Source organism: Mobula hypostoma, chromosome 7 (genome assembly GCF_963921235.1).
Source record: "Mobula hypostoma chromosome 7, sMobHyp1.1, whole genome shotgun sequence".
Lineage (NCBI taxonomy): Eukaryota > Metazoa > Chordata > Chondrichthyes > Myliobatiformes > Myliobatidae > Mobula > Mobula hypostoma.
The window spans coordinates 129,734,698-129,746,847 of record NC_086103.1 but is presented as its reverse complement, the minus strand read 5'-3'; the positions used below and the strand labels follow the sequence as shown (position 1 = coordinate 129,746,847).

The 12,150-nt window shown below is 38.0% G+C and overlaps 1 protein-coding gene across 4 annotated transcripts in view; it reads left to right on the top strand.

Annotated features, from left to right (window-relative positions):
• The window catches only part of LOC134349526 (TBC1 domain family member 8), a 105,277-nt gene that overhangs the window by 36,042 nt on the left and 57,085 nt on the right, over nt 1–12,150 (top strand). For all 4 annotated transcript variants that reach the window (XM_063053991.1, XM_063053992.1, XM_063053990.1 and 1 more), the window contains exons 2-4: nt 5,867–5,977; nt 6,858–6,976; nt 8,927–9,155. In XM_063053991.1, the coding sequence (XP_062910061.1) occupies nt 5,867–5,977; nt 6,858–6,976; nt 8,927–9,155 (459 nt within the window). The remainder of the gene's footprint in view (nt 1–5,866; nt 5,978–6,857; nt 6,977–8,926; nt 9,156–12,150) is intronic.

Genomic DNA, 12,150 nt, shown 5'->3' with positions numbered 1-12,150 from the left:
CTGGGCGACACCTAATTAATTAGCTTGTTTCTTTCGGCTTTTTTCTTAAAAATGTGCTGGGTGTGTCCCGGCTACCGCTGCATTCTCTGCCGCAATGTATCGGTCCGCGGCCCAGGGGTTGGGGTGGTGGGACACTGGGGTGTCATCTCATCGTCATCTGTTTCCATCAGGGCAGGCAGGTCATCATCTTCTATGTCTGCCTGCCTCGATGTCAAAAGTCGAGGTTCGTCGTCTGCTGTGGCTGATGTGGAAGGGCTTGAAAAACGACAGTATGCTTGACTGCTTAGCCTCGCGCATTTTTCTATCATACAGTTCTTTGTAAGCACTCTAACCATCCTGCAAATATGCCCTAAACCTACGTACCCTTTCAAAATTAAAGTTGTACTTTTCTGCAATTATTGCAGCAAAAACCTCATGCAGTTGCTTCACGTTCAGTTCCTGGACGACTTCACTTTCGCCACTGCATTTGGTTTTGACTGTTATCCTTTCCTCTTCCAATTGCATCAGCTCTTCATCTATCAGTTCTTGGTCATGGGATGCCAAAACCTCTTCAACATCACCTTTGTCAACTTCCACAAGCCAAACTCACTTTGTCCTTACTTCGTTCACCACGATCGAAATGCTTAATTATGTCTAGTTCTACGCTAAGTGTAACACCCTTACGAGCTCTTTAGGCCTTGCCGATACCGTAGAACTCATCTTGCTAACGGATGCTCACAGGCACGTGTTTAAGCAATGCCGTTCCGAATCCGGGGGAGGAGCGCGCGCTGCCTTTTTCATAACAGTGAATACACCTTCTGTTAGCGTAAACAGGGAACTAATGTAGGCCTTTCATAACAGTGAGGTTTCATAAAGTGAACGTTCGAAAAGCGGGGGACACCTGTACATTCTTGAGAACTACCCGTAAAGCAATTTTCTCTTCCACAAATTGGAAATGAACAATATCGAACTAAGGGAAAAATAAATTGGCAACAGAAGTAACCGAGGTTCACACATTTGCAGCCATTTGCCACACGGTATGATCTTAAAATATCCAGAGCTTAAGAAGGGGGAGCAAAATTCCATCATTTTTAATCAAACCACAGTTAAAACAAGAGATGCTTGCCTGTACAGACATTTATAGCACAAATTATTCAATGTTATCTTAACCTTTGAAGATTCTATAATAAACCTCCCCTGATTAACAAGTTTTTCTCTGAGATGTTGCTTGTTTGTGTTATTTGAAATTCTACAGGAGAATTTGTGTAAAGTCAGATTTTCTAAAGCGCAGCAATCCCTTATGATAGGATTTCTCTGCTTAGCGCCAGCATGGTCCAAATTGGCCGAATGTTCCCTCCTGTGCTTTAATAAGCATTGGGAAATGACTCCTAATTGACTTTCATTTCTCCAAATTCAGATTCCCTAAAACAAACATTAGCTGTGGTTTCACCTGGATTGTGGGCAGTATTCAATAACTATATTTGAAGTTTCCGCTGAGACAAAGGAACTAAATTTCTATTCAAAACTGCCATAAAGAGAAGTTAATTTCTGCCCCACCCACATAACCTACTTTGAACCGTTGCAGCAATTTTGTGTTAAGGATTGTGTGTGTCTGTGTCAGGAAGATAGTGAGTAAAGTGAAAGACAAATCCAAGATGTCAAATAACATTGAAACCAATTTTGTTTTTTTTAAACAGCAGTGTTCCAATTCATTAATATAAATTTTATTTTAAAGTTCTGAAGCAGGTATAATATTTGTTATTGTTAAAATGATATCTAAATATACATGTGGTTTTTAAGGCCAGGTTCCTGCTACAGTATTTGACTGAGAACAGCCCAACACTGTTTTTGTTTGCGTTTATTCTCCCTTATTTTCCTGCCACTGTGCCTTTATATTGGTCACTAATATCATTAATATTGAATAATTTTATGAAACATTTTGAGCGTGTGACATGTTTATGCACATTAAATATTTAAAATGTCTGAAGAATCCATAGATAAATTGCTTTATAATGAATGTTCTGCTGGCCAGTCTTGCAAAAGGCTCTTTTTGACTTCAGTTTGTTGCAGTATACATTGCTTATATTCACATGATAAAAATGACAATCTAGATTTAATAATCAAGATTTACTAATCTAGATGAGAGGTTTTCCAGGAATAAGACAATTGCTTGTTCATTATATTAATTAGGTTTACTGAATAAGAGACTATTCAATCAGTTTTCTTGTAAGCAGGCTGTCATAAAATGGCAGTCTATGCTAATGAATGAGAGAACAAATTGATCTGTTCATGGAATTGTTTCTTTTTCTATCCCTCCAGTGTCTACGTTGGATCGTGCTTCCACTGATCATCAGCCTGACTCTTTTACTGAGCATGTTACAGGATATGATCAGAAGTGGGAACCTGATCTATTTTTTTGGCTCTTCTTAGCCTCCCTTTTTGTTCATTCAGCCAAATTTTAATGGATAACGGAGAACACTTTAAAGTGCTATCATTATTATGATGTAGAAAATGCAGCAGCCAAATTGCACATAACAAGGAGTCATTAACAGTACAGTTCATGTGTTTGTTTGAGAAGTACAAGATCCCATTGCATTTACGTCATCTCTCCTACTGACTAAAATAATAGACTTGAACTAACAAGTAGATATTAAATCTATTGAGAGAAATTAAACTGCAACAGCAAAGTGTATTCATTGGATTACAATGCTTTACTTAGCTTGTAATCGCCATTTCAAAGAAACTGTTTTAGAGCTCTTTAGATTTTGGAAGCACTGATGTTTGGAACAAGTAGTTGAGGTGAGGAATTTTCAGTGGGGCTGAGCACTGTGACTCATTAAGTATATCAGGAGTACAAATGACAATACTTCCTTAAACTCCTGTCTACATTTTGTTTCTAAGCCTGAGTGCATGCTCAACTAATACTGATAGAAACCTGCCAACTTAGCTAAAACATTCCTCTAAAGAAAGTAACTTATTTCTATACTTTTAGATTCAAAGCCATTTTAGGTACAGCACAATACAGTACTTTAACCAATGTGATATCAAAAGTATTATCAAAAACAATGGTGAAAATTCAGCATTTATTAATTACCAGAGGTGAAAAAGCTGTAGATATATAGGATCTTTCCAGCTAGAAAAGAGTAGTAATATGATTTTAAAATCATTCAAGGTTATGGTGAGTTAGGAATGGTTTGTTTCAATTACTTGGTGAACTTGGTAACAGGCATGAATAATTAAGCTGGAGGTCAGAAGAAAAACTGTGGCTATTAGAATATAAATCCCCTTCCAGAGACTGGGACCCAAAGAGCATGTTCATTCAGATAATACCCTTGCTAATTTGAAGTTCTCTCAAAGGTTTTGTAAATTTGAATAAAGGGAGAAATAATATTGTAAGTAGAAAGTGGGGAATCCCTTACTTGGTAGACAATGCAGATAAAATACTGGTGCACACTTGACATTACAAATGGCCTGTTTCTGTGCTGTGCATTAGTGCATTTTGTAAAAAAAAATATAAGAAAGGCTGTACTTCTATGAGCTCTGGAATAATGGATGGAAATACGGATGCTAAAGATTAAGCTGTTGACTGCAAAAACAGAAAGAATCGTAAGAAGGATTATGCAGGTTGAAGAATCATGAAGTCCCTCTTTGATTTGATAATGCATTGGCGGGGAAACATTCAGAGTGTTAAGCCGTGGTTCACTCTCCAAAGTAGAAACTAGGATTTTGGTAGTTGTCTGTTAGAAAATCATGAGCATTTTGGCTGTGATAATATTGAAGTAGTTACTGCAGAGGGAAACCTTAGTCTGGGTAAATCCACTTTCAGAACACAAATAGAAGCAGGAGTGGATTATTCAACCACTTTCACCTGATCTTCTACTTAAGATCTTTATTTATGGGAAAATGTCCCTTCATTTTCATTAATACTTAATAACCTATCTAATTGCTCAGTTGTGTATTTGTTTTTAGTTGAATTGCTCGGGCCAATAATATCACTTGAAATTATTGCTGAAGTCTTTTCAGTACAACTTAGGGACAACCTCTCTCTAACAACCAACCCTCATCAAGAAAATGATGACTATTCGGAGCACAGCTTTCAATTACTTTGTTTGGTACCGTGTTCGTTGGATTACTTTGAAATAATCAGTCCAGAGGGGTGGGCTAGACTTCTGCGCAGATATGATTATAGATGATGAAATATCTCTGAACAGTCTTTTACTGTTAATTGTGACCTCTCATGGCAAACTCTGAACAGTCTTTTACTGTCAATTGTGACCTCTCATGGCAAACTCTTGAATTGAGCATAAACATTCCCCGTGATCCATTAAAAGACAGCACATGTAAATTGCATGTATGCATCTGTGCTTGTCGTGTAATAAATTTTCAGACTCTGCCTTGTCTCCTTGATATTTTGGAAATTTTAAAATATTTTCAATCCAGTGATTGGGTCCAGTTTTTCCACGGGGGAGAAAGCCAGATATCTTCAATAGTTTTTCCCCGTTTCAGGAGCTGCTTGTTTGATTTTGTCACTATTGCAGCTACTACAGTTCAGGACGTCAGTGTTCGGTCGGCATTCAGTTCTGATGTAATCTGTAAGGGCTCCCCGTGAACGCGCCAGTTTCTTCCGGGTGCTCCAATTTCCTTCCGCAGCCTAAGGACATACCGGTTAGTAGGTAATTGGTCATTGTAAATTGTCCAGCAATAGGCCAGGGTTAAGTTGGTGGGTTGCTGGCGACGTGGTTCAAAGGCATGGCAGGGTCTATTCAGCACTGTATTTCTAAATCAATCAAACAGATAAATGTTTTCAAAGTTCAGTACATTCTAAAACGTTATCTCATGAGACCTTCTGCATGTATTCCAAGCTAACTTGTGAGAAAGGAAATACACGCAAGGCTTCATACTAGAAGCCTTGGTACTTTTTTTTATGCCAATCACTTGGGTGAGTTAAAGTTGGAAGAAATCCTGATTTGTGATCTCGGTTTTGCTTCCACTTGCCCACTCATACTGTCCTTGCAATATTGATATCTGCTGGTTCCTACAGGACAGTCATGTGCTGTCTCTGCTATGTAGCACCTACTCAAGAAGTGTGGGTACAGCTTGAAGATTTAACTGCAAAACTCCAAAAATCAAGCACCTCTAGGACTGCTGGACTGGCGGTTTTCCCCCATCTGTGGGATAAAACTCCTAGTAATGCACCAATATGCTTTTTATTTCTTTAGATGTTGCCTAGTGGTAAAACATTTTCTAGAAAATCAGGTACATTTAGAAGGAGCAATAGAGAAAAGAAAAGTTGCCAAACCATCAGCACCTGTAAGTGATACCACAGCAGATTGTCGGAGTTTTACTGTAATGTTATTGAACTTTAGCCATTACCACTTTTTATTTTGGGAAATATACTGTATGAGAGAATTGAAGTAGGGCAATATCTGGTTCTACTGTACCTGTAGTGCTGTAAACCTACATGATGAATTATATCCTAAAACCCTCGATCACATTACTAATTGGAAGGAAGTACTGTAGGTGCTTATCCTTTTTGTTAAATTGAGGGCACAGAATAATAAAATTCTGACTTTAAAAATATAAAGTGACTGCTTGATTCAAAAGCACTGTCCTTTTGTGAATGCTCTTGGTTTGTGATAGCATCTGTTATCTAGTTATTTTGGTGTGCAATGAAAGCAAACTTGATTATCCAACATGTGCAGTGTGAGCAAAGACACAGCACGCTTTCTGCTAATCTTGCTGCACGAGTCAAGTGTCAGTGTCAGAATATTCAAAGCCCATGTTGTGTCATTTTGGAATTCTGACTCTGATGAGCAAGAATGGTATTTTTTTTGGTTTGAGAGATAGCTTGAGATTATCATTTTAACATGTATCTATATCTTCTAAGGTCTCCTGGTGGGTGCTTTAGATGCTGTGCTCGACTCCAACGCCCGTGTAGCACCATTCCGCATTTTGCATCAGATGCCAGGATCACAAGTGTACTGGGTCATTGCTTGTGGTACGTAAGACCTGTGAAAATTGCTCGCAAACTTGTGCAGAAAATGTTATGTTCCAATATGCAAGTATGTAAGGATTGTGTCCATTTAAATAAAGATCCTGGAGGTGATTTGTGAATAGCATCTCTGAAGTTCTGTTAAATCTGATTGTGGTTTCAATTCTCTTTCAAGGGATGCCTTTCTTGATTTTGTATCCCAAAATGTGGGAACACTGACTCAAACTGATCCCAAACCCTCTTTCAAACTGACATCCTTTACAATGAATTATTTAAATGTTCCCATATAGCCCAGTGAAAATAGCATTTGCTGTGTTTGCTTGAAGTTTGTGACTTTTTTTGGAATATATTGTAAATACGTTGTTAAAAGTTGATTTTTGTATTGGCAATTACTGTCGCTGGGAATGAAGATGTAGTGCTATACATACGTTCATGTATGAGCAAAGTTATGTACATGCTCATGTCATCTACCCAATAAAGCAACGATCTTGTAGTGGATACCCAGATTTCATTGCTGTGAAACTGTACACTAATTGGGAAGCTCATCCCTCGAGAAACAAAAACTTAATTCTATCTGGCAACTGCATTTCCTTGTCCTTTTCATTTCCTGGGATCCTCTGGCCAGATGCCAGTTATCAGCTTTGCCTGACCCAAAGAGATAATTAACACTCTGGTGATATGACAAAGCCCATTGGAGGAAAGTCTGAACAAAATATTTTGTACAAACTTCGTATCTACATATCCAGATCAGAAGTCAATGCGTTTTTTATATTTCTCTCAATTTTGAAATGTTGAGGGGGAAACGATACCCCTTTAAATTGTCAGCACTGAACATAAAAGATCAAAATATAAGATATTCTTTTGTTTTTGCACAATTCTTTAAAAGGAGCTACTGTGGAAGAAATTAATCAACATTGGGAATGGCTGGAACAGAATCTTCTGCACACTCTATCAGTATTTGACAACAAAGATGATGTTATCAATTTTGTTCATGGCAAAGTAAAGGTAAGAATAATCCAGCAAAGCTGTGAACAATTGCATCATTTGAATGAACTCTAGCAGGTCCTGTGGAGGGGGAGGTTGCAACTACATTTTCCTTTGTGCAGTATGCAAAATGTAAAAGACTCCTGATTTTTTCTGGTCTACAATAATTGTTCAGGGCCCTATTTTTAAACAGCACACAAAGAAGAATAATTTATTCACTGTAAAGTTAGGAGTAAAAAGGCATTTAACGGAACCGCAATTGAGAATCATTTAGATAATTAGCATTTTCACTGGCACTATTTTAGGTAGCATGGGAAATCCTGTTTTCCCAATGTGAAGGGGATGATCAGTTAGTCACTGACTCACTAAAGGGTGTTTGCAGAAATGTGTGACAGTTTTGTTTGGATTATTTTTTTAGTTTAAATGGGATTCTTGGGATTAATACAAGATCCTTATAAAATGGCGTACTTTACGTTGCATGGTACCTATCTAAAAACAACAGAAGGCTATCATGAAAGTGTTTGCAGGAAAATAAAGGTCCCATGTTGTTACTGTAAGTGCACCACTCTAGATAAATAAGCTGTTTTGGCTCAGGCAGGCAGTTCTATTCATTGGAGCTCCTAAAAGTAGTGAGGCCCTTCCTCGAGATGAGGCTGCTTGTGTTGGGACTTGGGTTAATCTTGAAACTCATGGCATAAAAAGTATGCTCAACTGCTAAAAGTCAATTGAAATAATTAAAATAAACTTGAGTAATAACAACACAATGAGTTGCTTTTTTTGCTCAACAGCTCATTCATTCAAATTGGGATTGCTGTTTTTGAAACAAGTATAGCCCTGTACCCACTTGGGTAGATTTTTTTTTCTAACTTAAGAGCTGAGAACTCTGCTTCTCAGATGTACTACATTAGGAACCTAACAGAGCATGCAGGCAGGTGGTGTCACTGTCAGTTTCTACAAGTACTAATAATGCATCTCAGGACTTCGGAGTACCAAACCCACCACTGGGCTGGGGTTGAGAAACCTGATCAGTGTTGTCACTTGTGTTGGACAAAGTTGGCACCTAGTACTCTTTTTGTGAGTTTTGAGGTAGAGGTTTGCAGCTAAAACAGGCCAAGAGTTTCAAGTTGGGTATCAGCTGAACTGGATGAAACTAAATTAAGTTGTGCTAAAATACTTGCAAAATTATAAGTATGTGAGAATTGCACCCATAACTATATACTTAAGTTTTCATGTATTTTGCATGTTTTTTCAATATAAAGTCCATTATTCCAAACTTGTTCCTGTCCATTTTCCATTCTGATCACAAATAATCCAGCCTCTAGTCTATTGAACTGTCTGCTGCACTGATTTTGGATGACTTTAAGCGTTGTTCAGCCATAATATTGAGTAGTAATGATGGAAATCTCTAAAACTGGCAGCACATCTAGCAAATCTTAATTGCTTCTCATTCAAAACCCCACAGGCCAATTCATTTAGAACATATAATTACAACTTCAATTAAATGCTAAATGGCATTATTTACCAAAAACCCATTTCTTTGTATCCCTTGACTTTTGTGCACTGATTTTGAGCATATATAAAATATTTTATGTAATTGTGTTAAGCACTGTCTCTATGCATAGTGCATCTAGCTACTGATTTGATCAAATGTCCACGCTAGAGAATTTTATTTGTGACATAGCCAGTATTTAATAACTATAATGAGAAACAAAACAAAAAATTCCAGCAGCTGTAACTTTTTAAACAATTAAAATGCTGAAAAGGCTCAGTAGACCTGGCAGTGTCTCTGTGGAGAGATTTTTCTTTCCTCTTTCCACAATGCTGCCTGCCCTGAGTGTCTCCAGGACATTTCCTATTTTGGTAAATATAAGTCACTTCATTGAGTACCAGAATAACAGTGAAGTGGAAAGATATACATTTTGCTGTTTCTATTTTGCTTTCCAAAATAAGTTTGTAAATCTATTTGATCAGGGGCTTATAGCAGAAGAAACCAGGAGCAAGCTGGCAGAACAGGAGGAAGACCCTGAGAAGTTCCGTGAGGCTCTGGTAAAATTTGAGACGAGGTTTAATTTCCCAGACTTGGAAAAACTGGTGACCTATTACTCGTGTTGCTGCTGGAAAGGGCGGGTTCCTCGACAAGGCTGGATTTATCTCAGCATCAACCATCTCTGTTTCTATTCATTTCTACTTGGTAAAGAAGGTAAGAGCATAACACAACTGAGAGAAGGTTGACTATAGGGGAAAAGTTTCCGGCTTCCTTTGGCGTGTACTGTGTCAGAAAATAAGGGTACACTGATAGCAAGTTTCAAATTCTATTGCAGCATCCAGTGATCAATCTCAAAACTTATTATCTATCACGTACCTCTTTTATTTCACTGCATCTTCAAGCATCCTCAAAGCAAATATTAATCCAGTAATATCGCACAATCTCCAAGCAGATTTCTGTATTTGATTTCTAGGGAATGTGAAAAAGTGTCATTGAAAATCTTGTTTGTTCAGTTGTTTGTCTTGTGAAAAAATTGCTTTGAGGTGGGGGGGGGAAGAAACTGGACTGATTTTTCATTTCATTTGAGAACTAGGAAACTTGGGTGATTAGTGTTTTGATTGCAAATCTGAATTGCAAAATAATCTTATCAAAAATCTTATCTCTACTTAATATTCAAAGTTTGGTTGTAAAAGTTATGATTGAGAAGCTGAATTCATAGTAATGGAAAATTAAACTTAATTCCATTTTCAAAATTGTTCAAAGTAAATTTATTGTCAAAGTATGTTTATGTCACCATATAGTACCACAAGATCTATATTACTGGGAGCATTCACAGTAAATACAAAGAAATACAGTAGAATCAGCCACCCAGCAGAGAGGCATCAGAGTTGGTGCACTTCACTAGAGTGTGGCATGGCGTACAAACTGGAGTTGGTGCTGCTCCCCAGCGTTCACTCAGCAGAAGACAAACTTTAATGTTTTCAACTGCAGACTGCTGCAACATTCATGGATTTAGGATCTTGGATGATTTTTTTTGTGTGTGATTCTATTTTTCTGATGTCTTGTATGTTCTTTCTTTGCCCTTTCCACAATCTTGTGTGTGCCTTGTGCTGTATGTGACTGCGGGTACTGTGCTTTGCAACAAGGCCCCAGAATATCGCTGTTTTGTTTGGCTGTATTTGTGTATGGTTGAATGACGATTAAATTTGAACTATGGAGTGCACGAAGGAAATAGGGGGTGGAACAGGAACCATTTCTGAGGGTCTGTCAAGGAAGAAGCTGGAAGTGGGGAAGGAGGGAGCATTCGGGGCCCTTTGAGTAAGGAATCAGCATGAAGATGGGGACTGTAGGGTTGAGGGAGGAGGATGGATAGTAGAAGAGGGAGGTGATGTGATTCTTTTGGCTAATTGGTAGGTGAATGAAGTGGTTTGAAGAATGGTATTGGGAGCTAGAATATCCTGTACATATTTTCCCAAAAGTTATATGCCTGCCTTCGTTTGCTATGAACCAATACACTGTTTGCAATTGACCCGTGTTATTTGTTTCCTCTTTTAAGCAATGCCCATGAAATCTTTTGAGAGGCAGTTACACAGGATCTAGTCGTTCCCATGGCAGCAGAGTTTTGAGCTGTGGTGCTTCCCCATAAAGCCTTTACAGTGGCTTCACTCCAGCAAGTACCCTCTTTGGCTTCCTGACTCCCAGTACTATGTAAGATGGTCTCCTTTGTTATGCTGGAAAGGAGATCATGCACTAAAGAAAATGACACAGGAGATTGACAATGCCTTGCATGGAACACTGGGTGCCATTAAAGAAGGGGAAATGATACAAGGTACTTCCTCCAGTCAAAACATGGGTGTGATGTGCAAAAGGAAAAAAAAGTTGTAGCTAGCTGTGAAAGAGGTTAATTTTCTAAATTTGGAAGGCTATAGCATATATGTTGAGGATTAAATGTTGTAAGATTAAATGACAAGCATTCATTCTAAACACCTTGCTAATTTAACGGCACATTTGCATGGCATGTACCAATTTTTTTGGTATTCATTGTTAACCTGACAGGAAATGGTTTACAATAATGGTTTGAGAAGAGACTGATTTAGTGAGATTGGTGTGTTTTGTATTACAAGAGTCTGGGGAATACTGATCATGAGCCAAGATAATTTGTCACCCATTGTTTGTGGGGAATGTTGTTAAATATGCTGTTAATGTGTTTGGCACTTTAAATTCTAGATGTACAAAAGAAATTATATTTCCCTCTTTACACTGGGATTGCAGGAGCCGTTGCAGGAATGTACTTTCAGTGTAGTGTATGAGAGATGTATTAAATGGCAATAATTTTGAAAATCTGTGTACAGTGAATAATTTCTTCCTAAAGAAATTAGTCAATTTTCTGCTTGGAAATTAATGTTGAATAATAATCCATGAGTGACTCATCTTTATAAAAATCATCATCTATGGTTTGCAAGTGGGAGGTAAACATCTGCCTCATTCCAATTTCCATTCTTTTGAATTTTTTTCTGATATGGCAGAGTAGTTGTATCTGTTTTGGGGGTGTTGTTGAATAACTGTGTTGTAAAACCACTCCACATTAGGTTGTGCCTTTTTGTTAAGTAGCCCTTTGTTTCTGCAATGACACACTTGAAGGGAAGAGGTTTTTTTAATCCACCTGGTTTGCCCTTTGAGAGCTGACTGAGATTTAAACCAGCCAGCTCCTTTATAAATTTTGTATTTTCGGCTTCTGGCAGGAAATCAACACTATCTTGTAGTGTTTGGATGACTTGGACCCCTTTGCAAGACTTTGGATGGAATATGAAGTTATATTGACAAGACACTTCTTTTATGCATTAATTTCCATTCACCAAGTCTTTGACAAATTAATGAAAATTAATTGGTTGCAATTCTTGTGTTGGTTCAGTTCATAAAGTTTACAAAGGTCAAAATTATGGGTTGCATTTCCATGGTAGAATTCGGCATGTAGCAATGTAGATGTTCCTGAGCTGGGCCAACCAATACTTTTTTGGGTCTGAAGACTTCTTTTTGGCCAGGTCACAGCAACTTTGCTTTGTCTGCTGCAGTTGGATATTGTGAAGGATCGTATCTCCTCCTGGGAAGACTTTTTGAACATCAAAGCCCCACTGCCTCTTTTCACCCGCACTCGCATCCATCCAGCCAGGCCTGGCTATGTCAGCTGTCAAAGCTGTCAAAAGCTTTT